At 36.9% G+C, this 24,498-nt stretch overlaps 5 protein-coding genes across 7 annotated transcripts in view; 3 read left to right on the top strand and 2 right to left on the bottom strand.

Moving 5' to 3' along the window:
• Positions 1-1,094, top strand: part of LOC123679924 (dynein axonemal heavy chain 2) — a 39,173-nt gene extending 38,079 nt beyond the window's left edge. The window contains exons 53-55 of the mRNA XM_045617491.1: positions 323-477; positions 527-773; positions 859-1,094. Coding sequence (XP_045473447.1) covers positions 323-477; positions 527-773; positions 859-1,013 — 557 coding nt within the window. The 3' untranslated portion in view covers positions 1,014-1,094. The remainder of the gene's footprint in view (positions 1-322; positions 478-526; positions 774-858) is intronic.
• A 58-nt stretch (positions 1,095-1,152) lies between these two features.
• On the bottom strand, positions 1,153-1,721 carry LOC123679926 (probable small nuclear ribonucleoprotein G). The gene is made up of 3 exons (XM_045617494.1): positions 1,569-1,721; positions 1,357-1,504; positions 1,153-1,301 (listed from the first exon to the last, which is right to left on the bottom strand). Exons 1-3 carry the CDS (start codon positions 1,598-1,600, stop codon positions 1,251-1,253), a joined length of 231 nt encoding a protein of 76 aa, XP_045473450.1. The 5' UTR covers positions 1,601-1,721; the 3' UTR covers positions 1,153-1,250.
• A 130-nt stretch (positions 1,722-1,851) lies between these two features.
• Positions 1,852-3,732, top strand: LOC123679925 (zinc finger Ran-binding domain-containing protein 2-like). 2 transcript variants are annotated; one of them, XM_045617492.1, is made up of 2 exons: positions 1,852-1,988; positions 2,186-3,732. In XM_045617492.1, exon 2 carries the CDS (start codon positions 2,198-2,200, stop codon positions 2,852-2,854), a length of 657 nt encoding a protein of 218 aa, XP_045473448.1. In that variant the 5' UTR covers positions 1,852-1,988; positions 2,186-2,197; the 3' UTR covers positions 2,855-3,732. The 2 variants fall into 2 exon arrangements, with proteins under 2 accessions (XP_045473448.1, XP_045473449.1); XM_045617493.1 differs by having other exon boundaries at positions 1,871-1,981.
• A 3,525-nt stretch (positions 3,733-7,257) lies between these two features.
• LOC123679945 overlaps positions 7,258-24,498 on the top strand; it is a 149,979-nt gene continuing 132,738 nt past the window's right edge. For both annotated transcript variants that reach the window (XM_045617531.1, XM_045617530.1), the window contains exons 1-3: positions 7,258-7,368; positions 10,399-10,690; positions 23,369-23,627. In XM_045617531.1, coding sequence (XP_045473487.1) covers positions 10,445-10,690; positions 23,369-23,627 — 505 coding nt within the window. In that variant the 5' untranslated portion in view covers positions 7,258-7,368; positions 10,399-10,444. The remainder of the gene's footprint in view (positions 7,369-10,398; positions 10,691-23,368; positions 23,628-24,498) is intronic.
• Positions 13,293-20,154, bottom strand: LOC123679947. Its single transcript, XM_045617533.1, has 7 exons — positions 19,965-20,154; positions 19,720-19,886; positions 18,241-18,388; positions 17,541-18,113; positions 15,474-15,809; positions 15,218-15,316; positions 13,293-13,555 (listed from the first exon to the last, which is right to left on the bottom strand). The coding sequence occupies exons 1-7, from the start codon at positions 20,041-20,043 to the stop codon at positions 13,305-13,307; spliced, it is 1,653 nt and encodes a 550-aa protein (XP_045473489.1). The 5' UTR covers positions 20,044-20,154; the 3' UTR covers positions 13,293-13,304.

Here is a 24,498-nt window from a genome sequence, read left to right as displayed (position 1 = left end):
TCTGTATTGAAGAAAAACGTTGAAAGTGGATAACATATGCATGCATAATTCTGATAAAAATAATTATCATTGAGAACACATTCAGTTGTAGAATAAATTTGAGATTTCCATAATGTGCGTTAATTCTTTTGCGCAGTGTATTATTACTCAATAATTACTGTTCTCGTAATATTTTCAGTCCGCTCACTTAGACTCAATCCTTCTCAATTCTTGTTCCTATTGAACAAGGGAGCAATAATAGCTAGCTCTTTATGTTATTGTTCACTTAACTGCTTAAACAACTCAAGTTTAGTGAATTTTAGACTAATAATTCTGCTTTCAGCTTACCCGTCACTGAAGCTGCTAGGTTCTTGGACTAGGGACTTGGTAGCAAGAGTGGAGCATTTCTCCTACTGGGCCGAAACAACACATGCTCCCTTATTCTTTTGGCTCGCTGCCTACACTTTTCCCACTGGATTTTTGACTGCAGTCTTACAGGTGCAACTTCAAACGTAAGTGACTCATTGTTTATGTGTCCAAATTACAGACCACTGCCCGCAAGACAGAAGTTCCAATAGATTCACTCAGCTGGGAATTCACCGTTCAAACTCTAGAGGAATACCAAATTCAAATGGCCCCAGAGTCTGGGGTTTACGTTAGGGGTCTTTATCTCGAAGGAGCTGGTTGGGACAAGAAACCAACATGTCTTATTGAACCGCAACCTATGCAACTTGTATGCCCCATGCCTTTAATTCATTTCAAACCTGTCGAACAAACTAAGAAGAAGACAAGAGGTGAAAATCGTTCAATTAATGATTTTATTAATCCATTTCATTGCCTTACCGATTCTTCAAATTCTTAAGTGAAAACTTTTTCCAGGTCTTTATCAGTGTCCAACATACTACTACCCTATAAGAACAGGAAGCCAACATCAACCCTCTTATGTTGTTGCTGTTGACTTGAATAGTGGAGCCGAACCTGCAGATTTTTGGATAAAGAGGGGTACAGCTCTACTTCTAAGTTTAGGTTCTTAGAGTGATTACTTAGACATATTCGAAAAGAGTATTTTTGTAATGATTATATTCTGTTTATATTAAAGTTAGAAGTTTTTTAAAGGTTTTCTTTATTTCTCACATACTCAAATAGGATCCTTGTAGAAATTAAAGCCAGTGATTTGAATTATAAACTTATGAAGTTTATTCCACATCCATCAGTTACACTTAGTAATATTCATTAAATTAAGGCATATTCACATACATAAAACTTATTTACTAGAGTCGGTCCAAAGCTTCTAACATAATAATGCTATTTCCACGAACAACCTGTAAAACATGCATTGAAGAAACAGAGAAGTTTTTTTTACTGGGGATAACTTACCACCATCCCAATATTGTTTTTAGATCCATCTTTACATTCTTCTACTGTTTCATCAATTACGAGATTCATGAAGGGGTCGAATCCTCTGAGTATTCCTGATATACATCTTCCCCCGTTTAGTTGAAGGGACATTTTTTTGTCCATAAACCTGAAAAAATTTGATTATATGATAGATCATTCTATTTTATTTGTTTTGATGTCGAACAACTTACTTTTTTAACTCTGGGGGATGAGCTTTAGACATTTTGTATGTAATTTAGTAAAAAATACGTTTAGAAAGCGATGCGCGTCCAACAATAAGGTTACCCGGTTACAAACAGTTAATGCCTACTATCATAGAAAATAACAATAATTAATATAGTCCGGTCAATTGTTGTTTTAGCTATTTTATGAGAAAATATGAAATTCTATTTCAACAAATTCAAAGAAGCAAAATCTTAATACAAATTCCTCTTTATAAATTTTGAATTTAATTTATGTAGTATTTTACTTTTGGAAACACTGACAAATCGACAAGTGACAATTTTACCTACTGTAATTTTGATATATGGCTTTTCAGATCAACCTGCATAAAAATAATTACATTTAAAAAATAATTACGTTTATTTTAAGTGAAAAAGTGAAGGTATAAGGTAAAAAGAGGTTTTGCCATCACTGAAAATTTTCTTTGATACTGTTCAATTATTAAGATGCATTTATTGTACACTGGCAACAACCTCCTTTGCAGAGCAGAATTAGTTTTAGTTTTCAATCATTCATTACTTGAAACTTGAATAATATTTATTCTTGGTATGTTAAGACGGGTAAATTAATAATGTGTTTGTTCTAGAATTAAGTGAGAATGGCTAGAAATGTTTCGCCTACAGAATTGGAAAATTCATCACCACCACACTCGAAGACCTCAAATAATGATGATTGGACTTGCGATGACTGTGGAAATGAAAATTTTGCTCGAAGAAATAATTGTAATAGATGTAGTAAAGCACGCACAAATCTAGCCAAAAAGAAGAAACTTGGCACTGAAATTGGCAAGGCAGCTGCTGAAAAAAGTGGTGGTCTATTCAATGCTGAAGACTGGCAGTGTTATAAATGTGCAAATGTTAACTGGGCCCGAAGACAGCATTGTAATGTGTGCAACACTCCCAAATTTGCTGTAATGGAGGAAAGAACTGGTTTTGGTGGTGGATATAATGACCGAGAAGTTGTTGAATATAAGGAAAGACAAGAATCTGATGATGAATATGATGAATTTGGACGAAGGAAGAAACTGAGAAAGAACAGTGATAGGTCTAGTTATAGAGGTAGTAGCGATGAGGATGTGAAAAAAACAAAAGATGAACCTGTAAAGAAAAAACCTAAACTGGAGGAAGTTGTGCAAAAAGAGGACGAGGAGGAAGATGATGAAGAAGAGGATGATGATGATGATGGAGATCTTTCCAAATATGATTTATCTGATTTTGGCGATGCCACTTGTTCAAATGATGGGAAAAAAAATTAGGTGGAAATGATAGTGATAAATTTTATTCTAAATTATATAACATTTGTCAATTGATCAAACTCTAAAAGGAAGAGTCAATTGAACTCTAAGGATAATTGTTAAAAATCAAGGGAACTACATTTTTTCATATTAATAATTCTTTATTGCAATTATTTTCAAAAGTAACTGGCCTTTTACTTCTGGGTTATTGAAAAACATAAAAGTAAGTTCTATAAAAGAGTTAACTTATTTTTCAGAGATAAATCTAGCAATTTTGATCTTGAAAGTAAGTTTGAAGATTATTTATTTGTATTTGCAAAAGTTCATATTTAATTGTATTTTCTTGGTCAAAGGTTACCCTGCAACATGGAACCATGAAGTGTTCTTTCTGTGCAAGAAATAATTGAAATTTCAATCTTTTCTACATAATTTTTAGCTTCCATCATGAATATTTCCTCTCCTGACTATAACTGACATTTTGATAGCTGCACTGTTCTCGTCACGTTTACAATTCAGTTTTTGAAATACTTTTTGGTGCGTAAAGTCAATTAGAAAATAGGGCAATGTAGGGATTTATACTTTTGTTTATTGGAGTTGTCTTTTGTACTAAGTAATCCATAGATATTGAAATAATTCTAGATAAATTTCGTTGTAGTTTACTAGAGATATCCCACCTTTTCATTAGATATATTTCAAAGTTAAGCATTCCAGAGTTGTAGTAGTGCAATTCCAAGTAATCAATCAGAGATAGTGGTACTGATTAAATTTAGAGATGTCTTCGATCAATCTTTCCATCCCAGAATTCACCATTTTTGTTTGTTTTTACTCTGTATAATCGAACAATTCAGATGAAATTTATAAAATCTTGTGTATGTTGAGAAATAAATGTTTTTGAAATATTTTAGTTTTTTTTTTCCATTTTGCAGAATACGAATCTACAATTAGTTTTGGTCTCAATTTCGAGATATTTCCAATTTTGTAGAACATTTTTTAGTGGTTTGTTCTGAGATTAATTGGACTGATGAACCTAAATCCCTATGGTTCAAAGGAAATAAATATTTAAATGAATGTATGCACTCTGGCCTATACAGAATTGGTGACAATCAAATTGCAATTAGGTCTTTTTTTAAAATTTAATCACAGGAATTTGGCTGTAAGCCATCTATCCGCACTTTACCGAACTAATTATTCCAGCGGCCAAGAAGTATAGAATCCTGTAATTGGATATCCTCATCAAAAACCTAGTTTGTGCTACTCTTCCTAGATGGGACCATTGAAAATAATACTATGCAGTGACGACAAGACGTTCAAATTGATCCTAAAAATGGCAAATAACGCAATGCTTAACCATAAAATTTGAAAATAGGATTGACTGAAATAAACTGATAGATTTGTAACATATATGTTATTACCTACTTTTCCTAGGTCGCCTTATAGTCGATCCTTAGAAAAAAAATTGACGGATGCGTAGACAATTTTTTTGCGCGAAATCGATGCCCATTTTGAAATCTACGACTTCGAAACGTGGAATGTTTGAATTGGATCGGACGATTTTTTCGGATATTTTTTTGCCAAAAAAAGTTTTTGATTCATATCATATCGACTTCAAAATTTGAAATTAAGAAAAATTTTATGTTGAATTTCCATTTGCAACCGGTTCCTACCTAGAAGAACCCAAAATCGTGTTATTTCGAGTTTTGTGGGAAAATTTGAAGGGGGTTAGGTCTGCCCTCTGGTGGCATAAATCTGAAGCTTTCAAAATGGGTAAAATGATGGCCCACAACAGTTGTGTGAAAACTGTGCTTTTAAGGTGTGGAAAAATTTTTCTCGGTAGAATAGTTGCCCAATTCGTAATCTACGACCCCGAAACCATCTAAAACTATCAAAAAAAGTTTGAATTCGATCGGTCGATTTTTTCGGAAAAACCAAGACTATAACCTTGGATATTTTTTGGCCAAAAAAAGTTTTTGGTTCCGATCGACTTCAAAATTTGATAGTAAGAAGAATTTTTCCTGCTGAATCCACATTTGCAATCAGTTCCTTCCTGGAAGTCCCCAAAATTGAGTTATTTCAAATTTTGTGGAAAAATCTGAAGGGGGTTTAGTCTGCCCTCTGGTGGCATAAATTTGAGGCTTTTAAAATGATAATGCTTGCCTCACAACTATGCTTTTAAGGCGTAGAAAAATGTTTCTGTCGAGAATCAATGCTTAATTCGGAATCTACGATTTTAAAAACTCTCTAAAACTATCATAATATAACCTTGAATAGTTTGTTTTTTCTTTGTATAATCGAACAATTCAGATGAAATTTATAAAATCTTGTGCATGTTGAGAAATAAATGTTTTTGAAATATTTTAGTTTTTTTTTCCATTCGCAGAATACGAATTTACAATCAGTTTTTTCTCAATTTCGAGATATTTCCAATTTTGTGAAACATTTTCTAATGGTTTGTTCTGATCTTAATTCAACTGAGGAACCTTATTCCTTATGGTCTAAAGAAAATAAATATTTAAATGAATGTATACACTCAGAACTGGTGACAATACAATTGCAACTAGGTCTTTTTTTTTAAATTATAATCAGAGGAATTTGGCTGTAGGCCATCTACCCGCATTTTACTGAACTAATTATTACCGCGGTCAACAAGTATAGAATCCTGTAATGAGATATCCTCACCAACAACCTAGTTTGTGCTACTCTTCCTAGATGGAACCATTGAATAAAATACTATGCAGTGACGACAAGACGTTCAAATTGATCGTAAAAATGGTGAATAACGCAATGCTTAAATGAAACTTGAGAATAGGGTTGACTGAAATGAACTGATAGATTTGAAACATATGTGTCATTACCTGCTTTTCCTAGGTCGCCTTATGGTCGATCCTTAGAAAAAAAATTGGAGGATGCGTAGACAATTTTTTTGCGCGAAATCGATGCTTATTTTGAAATCTACGACTTCGAAACATGGAAAGTTTGAATTGGATCGGACGATTTTTTCGGATATTTTTTTGCCAAAAAAAGTTTTTGATTCATATCATATCGTTTTCAAAATTTGAAATTAAGAAGAATTTTATTTATGTTTTTTTTATTATGTTTAATTTCAATTCGCAACCGGTTACTACCTAGAAGACCCCAAAATCGTGTTATTTCGAGTTTTGTGGGAAAATTTGAAAGGGGTTTGGTCTGCCCACTGGTGGCATAAATCTGAAGCTTTCAAAATGGGTAAAATGATGGCCCACAACAGTTGTATGAAAACTGTGCTTTAAAGGTGTGGAAAAATTTTTCTGGTTAGAATAGATGCCTAATTCGAAATCTACGACCCCAAAACCTTCTAAAACTGTCATAAAATGGTTGAATTCGATCGGTCGATTTTTTCGGAAAAACCAAGACTATAACCTTGGATATTTTTTGGCCAAAAAAAGTTTTTGGTTCCGATCGACTTCAAAATTTGATATTAAGAAGAATTTTTCCTGACGAATCCACATTTGCAATCAGTTCCTCCCTAGAAGTCCGCAAAATTGAGTTATTTCGAATTTTGTGGGAAAATTTAAAGGGGGTTTGGTCTGCCCTCTGGTGGCATAAATTTGAGGCTTGTAAAATGATAATGCCTGCCCCACAACTGAGTCTTTTCAGTTGTGTAGGAAACATTTTCTGTCAAGAATCAATACTTAATTCGGAATCTACGATTTTGAAACTCTCTAAAACTATCCTAATATAAACTTGGATAGTTTTTTGCCAAAAAAAGTTTTTGGTTCCGAACGACTTCAAAATTTGATATTAAGAAGAATTTTTTTTGCTGAATTGGTATTTGCAATCAGTTCCTCTCGTGAAGTCCCCTAAATTGAGCTTTTTCGAATTTTGTGGGAAAATTTGAAGGGAGTTTGGTCAGTCGGTTTCAAAGAAAAGTAAATGATTTTTAGTTCATTTTCATGGAAAAATTTTCGTTCTTCGTGTTGACGAGAATTCTGAAATTTTATATTTTTGGGGGCTACACCTCAGTACTCCACCCTTATATTTTCTCCTTTGTTCTTCATTGATATTGAATAAAACACGTAGTTTGGTCCGCAAAGGTTTTTTTTCTTCAGAAAACATTTTGCTTCACCATAAAGTTATAAAAATTGAATACTAAAAAACACCCGATAAAAGGTGAGATTAAGTGAAGTAATGTCGTTTCACACTGAATATAAGCTAAATTGAACCTAATAATTACAATACTGATAACTGCCACAAAAAACCTGCAAAATTGAAAGTACTCAATCGAAGTTCACATTACCTATAGGTACCTCCCTTTTAGCGATCGAATATTATTTAGATCAATGAGTTAGTCTGCGAAAAATTCTCATCGAAAAAAGTGTACAACAAAAATAAATAGCGTCAGAGTGAGTTCCACTGCCAAATTCTAAAATTAAAGCACGACGTTTCTTAGAAGGGGCTCAGCGTCCGTTGAATTAAGTCATGGCAGTCTAGATTTCGCAGTTTTTAGTGTTAGTGAGTGAAAAGCACGACAGGTGCAGTGAATCCCTACGTTTTTCACGGTAAAACACGTTTTTTGAGAAGTTTGTGTGGTTTTGCTTTTTCGTTACCAAATCCTCGCACAGAATTTTGGTGATTGATGATTCGGCCCACAGAGTAACCTCAAAATTTTCTTTAATATACCGCTCAGCTTCAAGATTTTTAGCAATAATTAAAGGATTGATAAGAAAATACTTAAATTGAAGAAGTTATATTTCAGGGAAACTCGTGTAGTATAGCTCCACGTTGTAAGTGGTAAAATTTGCTAGTTTGAATGATTGTTTGAATTTCATAATGTTAGTATTATTTAAAGAAACTCTTCGTAATTGTTTTCGTAAAATCTTGCCAAAGTTCCTGCAATTTTCATTAACTTTAGTACTAATGACTTAACTATACGAAGACATCGTAAATCCTTCGAAGAAAAAATGAAACACGTTTATAGTTCACGTTTATAGCATGCTTTATCATCTTGATCCGAAAAAAACTCTTGGAAAAATATCAAGAGATCAATCAAAACATCTTGCAGAATGAAAACAAGCCAATGCAACTTAAAATTGCTACATTTCAGGCTGAACTCACTCGTTTTCACCAAAAAATTATTTTCACTCCTATCAGATCTATTTAGAGAATTCATATAAACAGCGCAAAGTGTATTCAGAGTTTTCGTTTAAACTTGTGAATCATGCAAATTCAAAACATCTGATATTCTTGGAACATTGGTACACTCTGCAATTGTTGAAACGTTTCGATTGCTCCATTCAAATTGTAATAAGATATTTCATTTCTGCAGTTCATTCACATCTTGTTATATTTCATTTTCAATAGTCATCACTCTGTGCTGATAATTAGACGAAACAGTCATAGATTTCTCAACAATAAGACTAAATCGAATATCCCTAGTGTAAACAGTGACTTAATTGATCGTAGAAGAATGATTTATCGAAGTTTTGTGTTAGTGATCGTAAATCTATGAACAGAACATCGAACTCTAATAAATCTTGCAACACGAAGATGTTGAAAAAATCGTAGTAAACTCCATTAGGCCAGCAAACATTGTCGCATCTTCTACCGACCAAAACGGAAGTGAAAATCTAAAAATAACCGGACATGCCCCACAAAAATCGGTGTTCACAATAGAAACCAAAACTAACGAAACTCATGATGAACGTGTTTCTAATGTTGGCAAGTCGTAAAGTAATAAAATTTTTCTGGCATTCGTACCATCAATTTTATGACACGATTCGCTCTGCTGCAACTTGGGGCATTGAAGACCATTTTATGATCATTAGTTTCGAGGTTGAAATTGATTCTATGATCGGAGGATTTATACTAATGGAATCGTTCATAGAAAACAATTTTTCAGGCCCTCCGGGAATTTTCATAGCTTAATTTTTGGAATGCACAGATTCCAAAAAGTGAACAAAAATCTGTCCATCTGCCTTCTAGAGCTTTTGCCTTTTCTCTATAACTCTAAGAGCTATTCGTATGAAATATAGTAAGTACAAAAACCAATAGTTACCAATACCAAATTGTTTTTCTATCACGAAAACATTATTCATTAATTTTGAAGGCAAAAAAATGAAGAAATCAAATTTCGAAAGATTCACATCTACCGAAATTGCCTCCACAGACAGATAAATCTAATACCTTTTCTGTAGAAAGATTTGTCTTTCTTTCGAAATAGGAACTTCGATAATCACTTCTTCATAATAGTCAAATTTTTTTCCCTGGAGTACATTTTAACATATCAAGCCATCGCTATGATTTGACAGTGAATTTCTCATGAACAGGTTTTTATTGATAACCTTTTTTTAATTCTTCACATCAGTATACATCTAAGTACCATTATATGGGTACACAACTCTATTAATACACTATTTGACAATATTTTGGAAATAAAACAAAGGGCTATATGTAAAGGGTGTTTTTTTTAGAGCTATAGAACTTTAAATTGCAATAAAACAACGATGGATTATTCGATTGACATGAATTTTATTTATCCGCAAGATAATCTTGTGGCATTACATTTCAAATATGATTTCTGGCATATGACCGCCACGGCTGGCTCGGATGTAGTCCAATCTGGACGTCCAATTTTCGATTACTTTTTCCAACATTTGTGGCCGTATATCGGCAATAACACGGCGAATGTTGTCTTCCAAATGGTCAAGGGTTTGTGGCTTATCCGCATAGACCAATGACTTTACATAGCCCCACTGCTATAGCGGTGTTAAATCACAAGATCTTGGAGGCCATTTCACAGGTCCAAAACGTGAAATTAGGCGGTCACCAAACGTGTCTTTCAATAAATCGATTGTGGCACGAGCTGAGTGACATGTTGCGCCGTCTTGTTGGAACCACAGCTCCTGGACATCATGGTTGTTCAATTCAAGAATGAAAAAGTTAGTAATCATGGCTCTATAGCGATCACCATTGAATGTAACGTTCTGGACATCATCGTTTTTGAAGAGGTACGGACCAATGATTCCACCAGCCCATAAAGCGCACCAAACAGTCAGTTTTTCCGGATGTAACGGTGTTTCGACATACACTTAAGGATTAGCTTCACTCCAAATGCGACAGTTTTGTTTGTTGACGTAGCCATTCAACCAGAAGTACGCTTCATCGCTAAACAAAATAAAATGGACGTAGTGCGCGATACGTATTTTGCACAATAATAACTTACTGGCATTAATCTCGTGCCTTCTCTCTATCAATTAATAGTAAAATCGTTCCTTAAATAATCTTATTTATCGAAATAAGCCAATTTCTTCAAAGACAACGTACTAATTTCAATGACAATTTGTTTGTTTGGATTCCGAACACTGACAGGAGAGCCAAAAATGGCGGTGTGTGACGTCATCACTAATAGAGCGTATAGAGCTCTCCTTGTTTCAAAGAAAATCTCTGGATGGTGGACTCACAGATTTTTTTTATCAGATTTTTGGATTCTATACATTCCAAAACGTAAATTTTTAGGGGGTTTTATTTTTCTCAAGTTATATTGTTAAAAATAATGAATAAAAATTCTAACACTATCACTTTTGTTACAGACCCATGGAAAGTGGACGTTTTTCGTTAATTTAGCGCAAATCCGAAATGTCGGGTCCTGGGCCCGGGCCTGGTGGAAGGGGGGGTTGGTCCCCCGTCCATTTCCGACCCTGCTCCCCTTACGGACCCTCTCCACCCCCTAGATTCGGCAGTCCAGGGGCCAACATGATGGGGTCACGGATGCCTCCCCACATGGCCTGTCCTCGTCCAAGGTGGCCCAGCCCCATGTCTCCTGTGCCTATGGGGATGTCACCACCTCCTGGACCGAGACCCTTCAGAAGGCCTATGCACCCGGTAAGTTCAGCTAAGTCCATTTTTCTGAAAATGAGGTTTATATTCTATGTCTAAGTTATGAAATGCCCTTTTCTATGAATGATTACGAAGTCCCTTTGACATATAACCTCGAACTTGTAGAACATAGAAGAATATTAATGAAAAACGTCAGTTTGACATCTTACACATGCGTGAAATGCAAAACGTCACGCTTGAATTGATTCACAGAGCAACCAGAAAAATTGCCTTGCCAGTGCTTTTCTGGTATTTCTTCTTCTTCTGTGTGGTCTTTCTCTGATTATTTTTCCGTCGTCTAAAGCGAATAGAAGCGAAGAAACCTCGAACAGTGTATACAGAAACAGTTCAGCTAAGTTCATTTTTCTGAAAATGAGGTTTATATTCTATGCCTAAGTTATAAAATGCTCTTTTCTATGAATGATCGGGAAGTCACTTTGACATATAACCTCGAACTGGTAGAACATAGAACAATATTCAAGAAAAACGTCAGTTTGACATCTAACACATACATATGGAATGCAAAACGTCACGCTTGAATTGATTCACAGAGCAACCAGAGAAATTGCCTTGCCAGTGCTTTTCTGGTATTTCTTCTTCTTCTGTGTGGCCCTCCTCCGATTATTTTTCCGCCGTCTAAAGCGAATAGGAGCGAAGAAACCTAGAACAGAAGCTACAGACAGTTTTATATTTAAGCTCCGCGAAAGCGACCTCAATATGACTTAGTTTGAACCAAACTATCAATTAATCGTTCTTGGACTGTGGCCCAAGAGCCGTCACTCGGTCTTTAAAATATTAGACAAGGCTGCGGAATTCCGATTATAGTCGAGATCGATTTGTCCCGTCTGAGTATACGCTGTGAGTGTACGAGGGGTGCACGAAAATTCTGTAGGGATGCAAGTTTGGGCATAATACTTAGGGCGTTTTGTTCAGTGCTAAAACCGTTTGCAATGATCTTTCAGATGAGAGTTTCAGATTTTGAATGGCTTTGATTCACAAGTTGGCAACAGCGCCTTCCAACATTTATAGAAATTTCGTATTCAATTAGTTTCTGTGTCTTTAAGGAATGCAGACAGTCTTGCATACATGTTTAAGTAAATAGTGAGAATCTAAATCTAAAAGTTTATCTTTCATCAACATTTGATTTCGAAGTGCTGTGGATGCTACAAGGGTGGATCAAGAGCATTGGTATTTGACCATACGTACGAATTGAGGCTCATCAAGCCAAGTAGCTTGACATTTTAACGAACTACTTGATTCGAAAATTGAGCTCGTGAAAAATTACATACTTGAGCTTGACTTGGCTTGATTTCAGATAATAATTGCTTGACTTGATAACAAGCTACTTGATATTACTTGAGCTTGATATGCAAGCGTCGCACGACATATATTTCGTCAATCTCGTGCGCGCTTAGATTGAATAAGGGGATTCCTCGAGCGCCAAGAGACTGAAGCATTCGCCAGTGTGACTTTATTAGCAGTTTTCTCACATTTCTATGAAATCTATTGGTAGATTTTGGTATTTACAGAAATATAATTTCAAACTTGACCAGAAAAGCCAAGGATTTTTTATCGACGCCACGCGCCAGCTCCTGTTGAAAGACAATTTTCCAGAGCTGCTCTTACAGTTACAAAAACCCGCAATAAGTTAGACAACAAATCTATAGGATGTCTTATGTGTCTTGAGCTTGACTTGAAATCAAGTCAAGCTCAAGCCAAGTAGCTTGAAAACCAAGCCAAGCCATAAATCCATAATATACTTCTTAGCCTTGAAGGTAAAAACCTTAGCTTTGTGTGTGCGCGATTAAGAGTGTTTCAACACCAAAAAGGCCTATACCTATACCTGCATTAGAACATAGAGTCCCACATGCTGAAGAACTTGGAATAACAAAGCCTGAGTTCTTTGCTGATCTGGGATTGCAGAAATCGCATTAAAGATCTGGCTATAGACAACAAAGTGGTTTAGCTATAGATATCAGGGCATTGTGGTATTGAAGGCAATGAACAAGTCAATGAAATTTCAAAAAGGAAATCAAGGATGAACCAAAACGCTTCTGAAGGCTTGGAAAAGAACACCACAAGGGCAACAGTTCTCCAATGAGAAATGAGGAATAAGAAATGCCTCTGGATTTGTGAAAATGGAAATATTTTGTGTTATACTCAAAGATGATCACGCTGCTGACACCAACTTTGAATTATTAGAGGACTGTTGGTATGAATATCATTGGTACCGCATGAACCTGCCGGCAAATGAAATTTCGAAACTCTGCAAGTCAGACATGGACACAGCTTAATATGTATTGAACAAATGTCCAGAACTGACCAGCCTTAGACGTATACTTCATTTCGTTTGAAAAAAAATTCCCCATTGCTAAGGAGAATATAAAAGAGCATAATCAAACTGACCACAGCTGTAAAATGCTGCTTCCTACCAAATTGATCCCTCACAATGAATAAAATAGATTTCACTTGTGTCGAGAACTGTATTCCTGCAAAGATATACTCATGATGTGCTTCCTACTTAACCAGTAACAATAACCGTAACAATAACGGAACGTACCAGTGGCCACCTGATACTTCTTTCAGTCGTTACATCGACTTGTATGTATATTTTCAACAATCACTGATATATTGATATCGAATAAATACTAATAGAAAATAAATTCAAATATATAATTCCTACGGGCACTTCGACAACACTGCAACCATTTTTATTCTTCTGCTTCACCGTTCCCCCAGTGACGTGCGCAGCGCGCCTTGAGTCGTAGTGAAAAGGCTCATCCTCTTCATCATAATCCTCCTCTTCATCCAATTCAATGATGCTCCTTTTTTGTCTTCCACGTTCAGCTATTTCAAGGTCTTGAGGTGGAGCTGCGGAAAACATTGCGAGATAAAACCGATTTGGAATCGCAACAAGTCGAAAAGAAGATAATTAAGTGTAGAGACTTCAAAGCGCTCTGCCATCTGGAATATCCAACACAAATCAACAGTACCAACTTTTTTTTGTCTGTTGCCCTGTCGAGAATATGAGCGTCAACTGACGCTTATCTTATCTGTGCTTCGTCTGAGGTTGACTTTTACATCTTACATCGTGAAGAGAAGGTCGGTTTTGTTGTCGGTTGTCCTGTCGAGAATATGAGCGTAAACTCATGCGTATTTTTCCTTTCCATTGCTTGGGTTTGACTCTTACTTAGATGACGCATTGCCAAGAGAAGATCGTTCTTTTTGTTTGTTATCCTGTCGAGAATGTGAGCGTCAACTGATGCGTATCTTGTCTTTCCGTTTCTTAAGTTTAACTCTCACTTAAGTGACGTATTTCCAAGAGAAGATCATTGTTTATGAATAGAAAGAATGATCTTCTCTTGGCAAAATCATTCTTTTTAAACAAAAAAAATGATCTTCTCTTGGCAATACGTCACTTAAGTATGAGTCCCTGTCGACAATGTGAGCGTCAACCGTTGCTTCTCTTCTATCTCCGTTGCCGTTCACATTCTCGACAGGGCAACAGACAAAAAGAATGATCTTTTCTTCTCAATGCGTCATTTAAGTGAGAGGCAAACTTAGGCAACGGAGAGAGAAGAGAAGCATCAGTTGACGCTCACATTCTCGACAGGACAACAGACAAAAAGAATGATATTCTATTCTCAATGCGTCATCTAAGTAAGGGTCAAACTTAAGTTTGACTCTTGACAGAGTTTTTGCCTGTTGTCTTGTCGAGAATGTGAGCGTCAACTGATGCTTATTTTCTCTATCCGTTGCCTATGTTTGACTCTTACTTAGATGACGCATTGCGAAGAGAAGATTATTCTCTTTGTCTGTTGCCCTGTCGAGAATGTGAGCGTCAACTGACGCATATCATCTCTTTCCGTTGCCTAAGTTTGACTCTTACTTAGGTGGCACATTGTCAAGAGAATATCATTCTTATTATGTGTTGTCCTGTCAATAATTTGAGCGCCAATTGATGCGTCTTTTTTCTTTCCGTCACCTAATTCGACTTTTACTTATCGCGAAGAGAAGATTATTCTCTTTGGCTGTTGCCCTGTCAAGAATTTGAGCGTTAACTGATGGGCCTCTTCTCTGTACTTCGTCTGAGGTTGATTCATCGCGAAGAGAAGATTCTCGAGGCTTTCATCGACTTATAATTGCCTTCTGAACATATGAGTGTCAACTGACGCGAAGAGTTTGTGCATATGTTCAATGTAATTCTATCGAGGGGCGAAAAAAGTCTTGACGACTCAAGAATTTTCTCTCTGTGACACGTCGCCTAAGTGCGCGTCAGACTTCAAGCAACGCGAAGAGAAAATAAGCGTCAGCTTGGATTCCCGACAGGATCCACAAAAAGTTTTTTTTCAGAAATGACAGAGACATATGCGAAGGGAATACTGTATTTTTGATCCGTGGCAGATGATAGAGTTCTTATATGTTTGGTATTGTTTTCTAATAAATTCTTTCTGCGAATTGGGCGTCAACTTTCAGACTCATCTCTAATAAACACCACCTTATAAAATTCAGAATGGAAATGGGATGGAATACCTTCTTTACTGTTCGAATTATATCTCGACAAAATTCTCTTCACCGTTAACGGAACGTCATAGAGTTCGTAGCAGTTGCAAAACTCGTCACTGCCAGGTCCTGGAAGAAAAAAAAAAAGAAATTAAAACAACCTAATAGACCTCTCACGTTGAGTTATTCCAATAACAATATTATAAAACCGTCAACCACAAAACGCGCTGTTTCTGACAAGTTACAATTACGATTATCTAAAAAAAAAAATCGATGATGTAAATACCTGTCGCGAAAAGAGGCAGATGTCTTTTATTGAGCTCCTCACAAGGCAGCTTCACTTTGGCGTCAGGGCCGTTGGGGCATGTGCCCGTCAGCACGATCAGCGTGGAGTCTTCGTCCGTGTTCTCGGCCACGTGTTTTATGCTCTGCACCAGTGGCGTGAAGGAGCAGGCTATGTCGGAGAGGTTGCCGCCGATGATGATCATCAGGAAGCCGGTGTCGGAGGAGTTGATGACTGTGTAGAGGGTCTTGTGGACCACCTCGAAGAGGCCTGGTTGTCTGACACTGCCCAAGACGTTGTGAGGGTAGGGACAGGCCTCGCCGTCGTGGCTGTAGGTATCTGCAGGTGGGAAATGAAATAAATTATGAAGAATAGTTGTGAGGAAGTACAAATTAAGTTTTGTGTAATGAATAATTGAAATATTGATGGCTCGTAGGTTTTTCATGTAGCCAGTAAGGTTGCTTTTTCATCTCCACAACCTCCAACTAAACATATGACGCTTTAGATGACAATTCTGTTTAACATATAAACAGGGCTGTGTAATCCAGACCAAGACCTGGATAAACTAGAAGTATTTAAGAAAATCAAAAGAGAAAAATTTCGATTATCACAAGGTTTACGTGTTGGCTCAAATAAAGTTCAGCGAAACCGTAATCTGCTCTAAGAAAAATCAAAAGTTTTGTATGGTGGCTCAAATAAAGTTCAACGAAGCTGCAATCTGCTTTAGGAAAGTCAGTTCAAATGCCGAATGAAGCATCCCAAACATTTCTATCAAAAGTACCTACATAAGTGTACAACTTTGCTTCCGCCGTTTTTTTTTCCAAAATTCGAAGCTTTATTGTAGAAAACTGGTTATACACTTATGATTCTAAGTATTGTCCATCGTTGGCCACTATTTCTCTCATCTTTCGGGCAGCGTACAAATCCCGCGTTGAAAAACTGGTCATCTTTTGAAGCTATCCACGAATCGATCCAATTTTTTATTTCTTCATAAGACCGGAAGTGCTGGTCAGCCATTGATCGAAACACAAGTGATAGTATGAGGGAGCAACGTCTGGAGAATACGGCGGGTGAGGTAGAACTTCCCATTTCAACGTTTCCAAGTATGTCTTGCCACTATCGTAGCATGGGGTCGAGCATTTTCATGTTGAAAAATCTCTTTATCATGTCTCTCGTTGTATTGCGGTCGTTTGTCTTTCAATGCTCGGCTCAAACGCATTAATTGCGTTCGATATAGATCGCTTGTGATTGTTACAGTCGGTTTTAACAATGCATAATATACTACGCCGAGCTGGTCCCACCAAATACTGATCATGACCTTCGAACCGTGAATATTCGGTTTGAAAGTCGACGTGGAAGCATGACCGGGATATCCCCATTATTTTCTGCACTTGAGATTATCGTAATGAACCCATTTTTCGTCTCCAGTCATAATGCGATGCAGAAATCCCTTCTGTCTTTGGCTTTCGAGCAGCTGTTCACAAGCAACATCTTTCGACTTCAACTCGAACGGCACCCAATTTCCTTGTTTCTGAATCATTTCCATGACTTTCAGGCATTTTGAAATGACTTGTGTCTTGTGTCACTCCCAATGATCCTGCCAATTCTGGTTGCGTTTGAGATAAGTCTTGTTCAAGTAATGTCTCCAATTCTGCATCTTCGAAAACATTCTCTCTTCTACCGCCATACTGGTCTTTGACGTCAAAATCACCGTTCTTGAAGCGTTGAAACCACTTGCGGCATGTTCTTTCACTAATAGCGGCCTAACCATAGGTATTTGAGAGCATTCAATGAGACTCAGCCACAGATTTCTTCATATTAAAGCAGAAGATTAGAACTTTCCACAAAAGACGAGAATTTGGCTCGTAAGCTGACATGTTTAATCGAGAATAACTTTATGATGCAGACACAAATCTACTAATATTTCGATGGCATTATCTTTACAAATACAAGCTTATTGTATGACATCTACGATCTATTCATTTCGACTACCCCTTACCGCTACAGCCACCTATTCAAAAACGGCGGAAGCAAAGTTGTACACCTAATATATCATAAAAATCAACAAACCAGACTCCTCCTGCAACATGCTGCCGAACAACGACTTCTGCATGCTGGTCATGATGTCCATGATGTCGAAGATCGTGTTGATCTTCGGCTCCCTGTGCAAGTAAGTGGGGTCCCTAATCTCCCTGGGTTTCGACAACTTCGCATCTCTCTTCGTCTTGATCCTAAAGACCTCCCGGTGCTCTGGTTCCAACACATATGGCCCCTCTGACCTCTTTCTCCGCTCTTCCTCGTCGGTGAAGGCGTACAGGGGAGGCGGAGGTGAGTCCTTGGGGAAGACGTTCAGCAGCGGCACCTTCTGGTACTGGTTGTCATCCTTGTTATCTTCCTTGTTGTCCTCCTTGTTATCTTCTTTGTTGTCCTCCTTGTTGTCAGGGGGAGTACCGGAGCCTTCGTCTCCCTCCTTGGTGCTGTCACTGGCACCTGGACCAGCGTTCAGGGCATTCTTGATCTTTTCCCGCATGGCGTCGTCTGAGGCGCCGGAGTTTTCAGGTTCAAAGTGGTCGTTGATGTCTATCTCAGTGTTGCCGAAGCGGATGCTGTTGCTGAAGCTGTGATTCGACAGGGAGCCCAGGGCTGAGAATGAGAGAGATCAGGATGAAAGATAGGAGGCGATGAAAGGACAAAGTAACCTAGACTGAATGAAACACCAGTGGTACTCTCAACTCACCTAATCTAATCTAAAGAAATATTTAAAATTTACCTGTGATCATTCCAAGTGAGTTCTGAGCATAGTTGAGCAACGACATGATAGATTCTTGCAGCCGAGCGTAGCAAGTGCAAGTGTGCCTTTTAAATTTCCAGTTTCTCTTCTTTCGTGCAAACATACTGCTTGGAACGTCGGAACAATGCTGTAAATTTGAAGAATTATTTGAAATACATTATAAGAAAGGCTGTGTTCAGTAATTGTAGGAGTATTTCGATAATTTTTCGCATATTTTTAACTTATTTCCCGAGTTGAGGTCAGAAATTACCAGAATTCTGATAGACTATCAAAGTGTAAGATAGTGATACCTACAGCCAGGCTACATTGAAATCATTGAGCTCACATACCATGGATTCTAAGATGGTAATACTGCCAAGAGTCTATGTTGACCTGGGAGTGCCGTAACACCATAAAGTAACTGGCCAGAGGCAATAAATTGACTCTACCATGGGTACCAGGGCACTTTAGTGTTGAAGGAAACGAAAAAGCCGATGAACTTGCAAAAAGTGCATCAAGGTTAACACCTGCTGGACCTGAGCCTTTATGTGGGCTGGAAAAAAACCAATCTAAGGCAGCGGTCCAGCAATGGGAGTTGAATAACAGGATAACCCACTGGACAAACACTCCTGGACTTACTCAGGCCAAGAAATTCGTTATTATTTCACCTACCTATGCTAGAAAGCTCTTGAAGCTGCCACGAACCTAGTTTCAGGTGATGGTGGGACTGCTGACGGGGCATTGTCGGTACAAACATCATTTGTACCGTATAGGAAAATCAGCAGATGAGATTTGCAGGCTCTGTGGATCAAGAGCAGGAAGAACAGGAATAACTGAACATATGGCATGCAAGTGTCCAGAGCTGGCTGGTCTAAGGATCATTCATATGGGGAAGCCGGACCTGCATACCCGTGAGGTAACGGCCAAGGCCCCTAAAGAGGTTGTCAGTTTTATCAACGCCATTGACGACCTCCTTGGGTTTCCATGAATGAGTAGGGTAGAGAACAAAAGATTTACCTTGTCGCAGTTCAAATTATAGTAATAAGATGTTAATAAAGTGTTAAAGAAAACGAAATAGGCCAGAATAACAGGGTCTGTTAATTCTGGAAATTAAGGAGACAACACACTCACCAGGAAAGGAGAACAAACTCTTTTCATTGGCCCACAAACTTTCTGTGGTTTAGGTAAATGAACCTACAAGAAAGAGGAGAAGAAAAAGGCTAAAAGAAAAACACTCTGGCGGAATTTTCCTGGGTTGGAACATTCCAAAAAGTTTCTCCATAACTTTCATACTGCGAGATCTAAGAAGTTTCTAGATCTTAGCAAGAATATGCTACAACCCCTTACTGGATTGCCACTTCAGGAAACATACTCAGAATATCCACTCCATGACAATTACTTTTGTTTTGATACTGATATGGCACAAAAATCATCATTGACTCATTTTGCAAAGAAAGTTTAACTGAAATATTATCCAACCTTAATTTCTGGTTTTTTCTCCAGTTTCAAGCAGTTCAAGCCAGTATAATTGGTATAATCCCCATCTGCACAAGTGTCAGCAAAGAACAGCACTGCATTGATTTTCTTCTTTTTATCGAAGGTTGGATCTCTTCTACCAACCTTGCTCCCATAATCGTCTAGGCTGACTGAAAAATGATGAGAAACGGATACACTAAGATTAATTGTTGTCACGCTTATTTGGTTTGTGTTCTGCGCCAACTCACCTTCACCTGTATACAGTGTAGATACTGTAACGCAGTAATAAAATATAATATAAATGACGGTAAAGTCTTGTCCTAGCATTTCTTGTCGAGAGACAAGTTTATGTGCATTTCAGTTGGACATGGTATAAGGGTCTCTTTGAAGGTACTGGACTTATGTCAGTACTTCATTTATAGAATCATAAAAAGTAATTTTTGAAGGATTTGACATTTTTGGACATTTTGAACTCTCTGATTCACAATTATGCATAATTTGAACAACTTGTTGTTCGGTTCCTGTACTCGAGCATTTTTGGGATATCAAACGGTTTAAATTTTTTTTTTCATTTAAAAGGGGTGCATCCTAGAGAAAATGCGTAGAGACTATTCTTGTTCTGAATGAAATGAGAATTGTAGAAATGAATTTAATTGAAAAAAAAAAAAACTGTCGTACTATTTTTCTTGAAAAACACGAAAGTCAATACCATTAAGCACGCCAATATTGTTGCTTACAATGATGTATTCAACGTAAAATAATTACTTTAATAGGGTATTCATATTCACCAAATCTCGTCGTTTCGAAAATATCGAGGAATTTTCAATACAGGGTGATTCACCGCGATGGTCTATTAGCCGTTTGTGGAAAACTTATCATAATTTTGTGCTCAAAATTTGCATGTTGGGGTTTGAGACAATGATCTTTCTCTCTAAAATAATTTCAGATCTCTTCAACTTACGGTTATACCGGAAACAGACTACTACTTCCTTATTTTAAATGGCACACCCTGTATATTATTGCATTATTAGATAGCGTTTTTGAAGGGAAATTCAGCAATATGCCATACTTTGGTTAAAAACTCAACGGTTCATGAGTTAATGGGATTCTTATGAAAAAAATTATGGCGACAGGAACTCAAATTTTTTTGAATATTTCTGCAAACAAATTTTTTTTTGGAAAAATCTTTTTCATATTCGATTCTGCAAATACGTAGTATTATGAGACTGTTTGCGGTTTGGATAAAAAAAAAATGTACAGGGTGTTTAAAAGAAGATCATGAACTTGGACAACTCAAATTCATAGAAACTCAAGATTCTCAAATTAGAATTTATATTTTTTATTATTTCAGTCGATTCTACGTACAAAAATAGTGAGGGTTACTTAAGTAAATCCTATACCTAAAATGAATACTTCAAGAGGTATCGAGGAAGAACTTCAAATGAGGAAAAACCGCAATTTCTAACTGTGTGGAGTAGTCTGTGACTTCCGGAAAATACAGAAAGAAACTAAAATTCGATGTTTGGATAATTAAATTTTACATTTCATGAATTATAACTAATTTTTCGTTGGGATTGATGAGAAATCCATAAACCAATAGAATTTTCAATTACGAATAATTCATTAAAATTCTTGAAATGTCAAATTTAGTTATGGAAACATCGAATTTTAGTTTTTCTCTGTGTTTTCCGGAAGTACCAGACTTCTCCACACAGTTATAAATTGCGGTTTTTTCTCATTTAAACTTCTTCCTCGACAACTTTATAGTATTCATTTTAGGTCTAGGGTTTGCTTAAGTAACCCCCACAAATTATGTACGTAGAATCGACTGAAATAATAAAAAATATGGGTTCTAATTTAAGAATCATGAGTTGTGATGAATTTGAGTTATCCAAGTTTATGATCTTCTTATAAACTGTTGTAGAGATCTGAAAATATTTTAAGGAGGAAGATCATTGTCTCAAACCCCAATATGCAAATTTTCAGCTCAAAATTATGATTACTTTTCCATAAACGTCCAACTAATAGGCCATCCTGGTGAATCACCCTGTATCTTGAATCTGTTCGAAATGTTTATGAAACACTAATACATATAGAGTTAGGAGATCCCTAAAATGCAATACGCTCTATTACTGTGACGTAACACACCGCCATTTTTGGTTCTCCTGTCAGTGTTCGGAATCCAAACAAATAAATTGTCATTCAAATTAGTACGGTGTCGTTGAAGGAATTGGCATATTTTCATAAATAAGAGTATTTGAGGAACGATTTCAGTATTAATTGATGGACAGAAGGAACGAGGTTTATACCAGTAAGTTTGAATCCTGTATCATTTCCCAAATTTTGTAAAAATCCGTGTTTATTAGTTGAACTTCAAGTTCGAACTTACTGGCAATAATCTCGTGCCTTCTGTCTATCAATTAATAGTAAAATCGTTCCTTAAATAATCTTATTTATCAAAATAAGTCAATTTCTTCAATGACAACGTACTAATTTGAATGACAATTTGTTTGTTTGGATTCCGAACACTGACAGGAGAACCAAAAATGGCGGTGTGTGACGTCATCACTAATAGAGCGTATTGGAGCATGATAAACCAGCCCTCAAAAGCTCCTGACTTCACATCAGTGCTTTCCAAATCTCTTATGTATTTATCGTCTTTTAAAGGGTGTTTTTTTTAGAGCTATAGATCTTTAAATTGCAATAAAACAACGATGAATTATTCGATTGACATGAATTTTATTTATCCGCAAGATAATCTTGTGGAATTACATTTTAAATATGATTTCTGGCATATGACCGCCACGGCTGGCTCGGATGTAGTCCAATCTGGACGTCCAATTTTCGATGACTTTTTCCAACATTTGTGGCCGTATATCGCCAATAACACGGCGAATGTTGTCTTCCAAATGGTCAAGGATTTGTTGCTTATCCGCATAGACCAATGACTTTACATAGCCCCACAGAAAGTAGTCTAGCGGTGTTAAATCACAAGATCTTGGAGGCCAATTCACAGGTCCAAAACGTGAAATTATTCGGTCACCAAACGTGTCTTTCAATAAATGGATTGTGGCACGAGTTGTGTGACATGTTGCGCCGTCTTGTTGGAACCACAGCTCCTGGACATCATGGTTGTTCAATTCAGGAATGAAAAAATTAGTAATCATGGCTCTATACCGATCACCATTCACTGTAACATTCTGGCCATCATCGTTTTTGAAGAAGTACGGACCAATGATTCCACCAGCCCATAAAGCGCACCAAACAGTCAGTTTTTCTGGATGTAACGGTGTTTCGACATACACTTGAGGATTAGCTTCACTCTAAATGCGGCAGTTTTGTTTGTTGACGTAGCCATTCAACCAGAAGTGCGCTTCATCGCTAAACAAAATAAAATGGACGTAGTGCGCGATACGTATTCCGCACATTATTTTCGAAATAAAATTGCACTATTTGCAAGCGTTGTTCAGGCGTGAGTCTATTCGTGATGAATTGCCATACCAAACTGGGAATAAATCACTTGACAGCTGTTAAATCGGTCGTCATCTTGAACAGTAATGCCAACTTAAAGTTATATACCTCGAAAAAAAACACCCGTTACAAATAGCACAGTGCAGAATATTTTTTTAAAAAAATAATTTTTTTTTTGCAGCCCTCACCAGCCGTGAATCGAAGCGCGTCCCCCGAATATTTTCGCGGAGTCCACCCCTGGTCTCCCCCGGAATTCTCCCACCCCCCTCGCGAATACGAATACGTGGGTGTTACGATGGAACCTCCCCCCTTACCCCACAATTACGAGCCAGACGAGGAGGAGAGTGGACCTTCGACAGCCGAGATCATAGCGAATCAATCACAGGATTATATCGACGAAAAATTGGCAGAATACCAAATGACCATTTATCAGCTGCAGGGTGAGTATTGACAGTTTTACATATCGATAAAAAATGTTTGGGGTGAAAGCAAAACTTGTTCTCCTACACACAAGTGGCACGAATGATAATTCATAATTGTCATAAGTGTCACTTGTGTGTAGGAGAACAAGTTTTGCTTTCACCCTACACACAAGTGACACTTATGAAAATTATGAATTATCATTCGAAAATTGCTCCTGAATTGTTCTTGTAATGTTGAATATGAAAGTCTACACCTGCACTGAGAGAAATCCATATTTTTTTATTAATAAAGCACTTATTTGGAGGTATTTCACATCTAAATATTACAGCAGATTTATATTTAATATATTCATTAATAGTTGAATTATGTATCCAAAAAAGTTCATTAATAGAGAATAAAATATTTGTTTACAAGGTTTTTGATAATATTCAATAAATTTCGGTTATAAATAATTTATATGAACTTACGTTATCTCCACAAATAACATAAATTAATTATCAACAAATTTTTAACTGGTAGTTAACGAACATTTGCTATTAATGAATAAACTCTTACAAGAATTCAATAATTTATTCACTCAGAATATAGGATATATTAATGATTAACAAACTAACATAATTATAGCGATCCAATCTGTGAAAAAGTTCAAGGACACATCTCTCAAAGAGAAGCGCATCTCCTTGAAGGATCTGTCCTTGAACTTTTCCTTTGATTTGAATTTACTTTTTGAACATAAAATCTGTGTTACTGTGAGCTTATTGAACGCCGCTTAGCACATCTGTACTGAATTTTGGGTTTAGATCGTTTGTACCTGCTTAGTTATGAGTGATGTTGGCGTTGGCAGAACAGTGGTTAGAGGGAACATATGCGTTCAACACGACTAGGGTC

The sequence above is a fragment of the Harmonia axyridis genome, chromosome 5, assembly GCF_914767665.1.
Source record: "Harmonia axyridis chromosome 5, icHarAxyr1.1, whole genome shotgun sequence".
NCBI lineage: Eukaryota > Metazoa > Arthropoda > Insecta > Coleoptera > Coccinellidae > Harmonia > Harmonia axyridis.
This window is presented reverse-complemented; position numbering and strand designations above follow the sequence as displayed.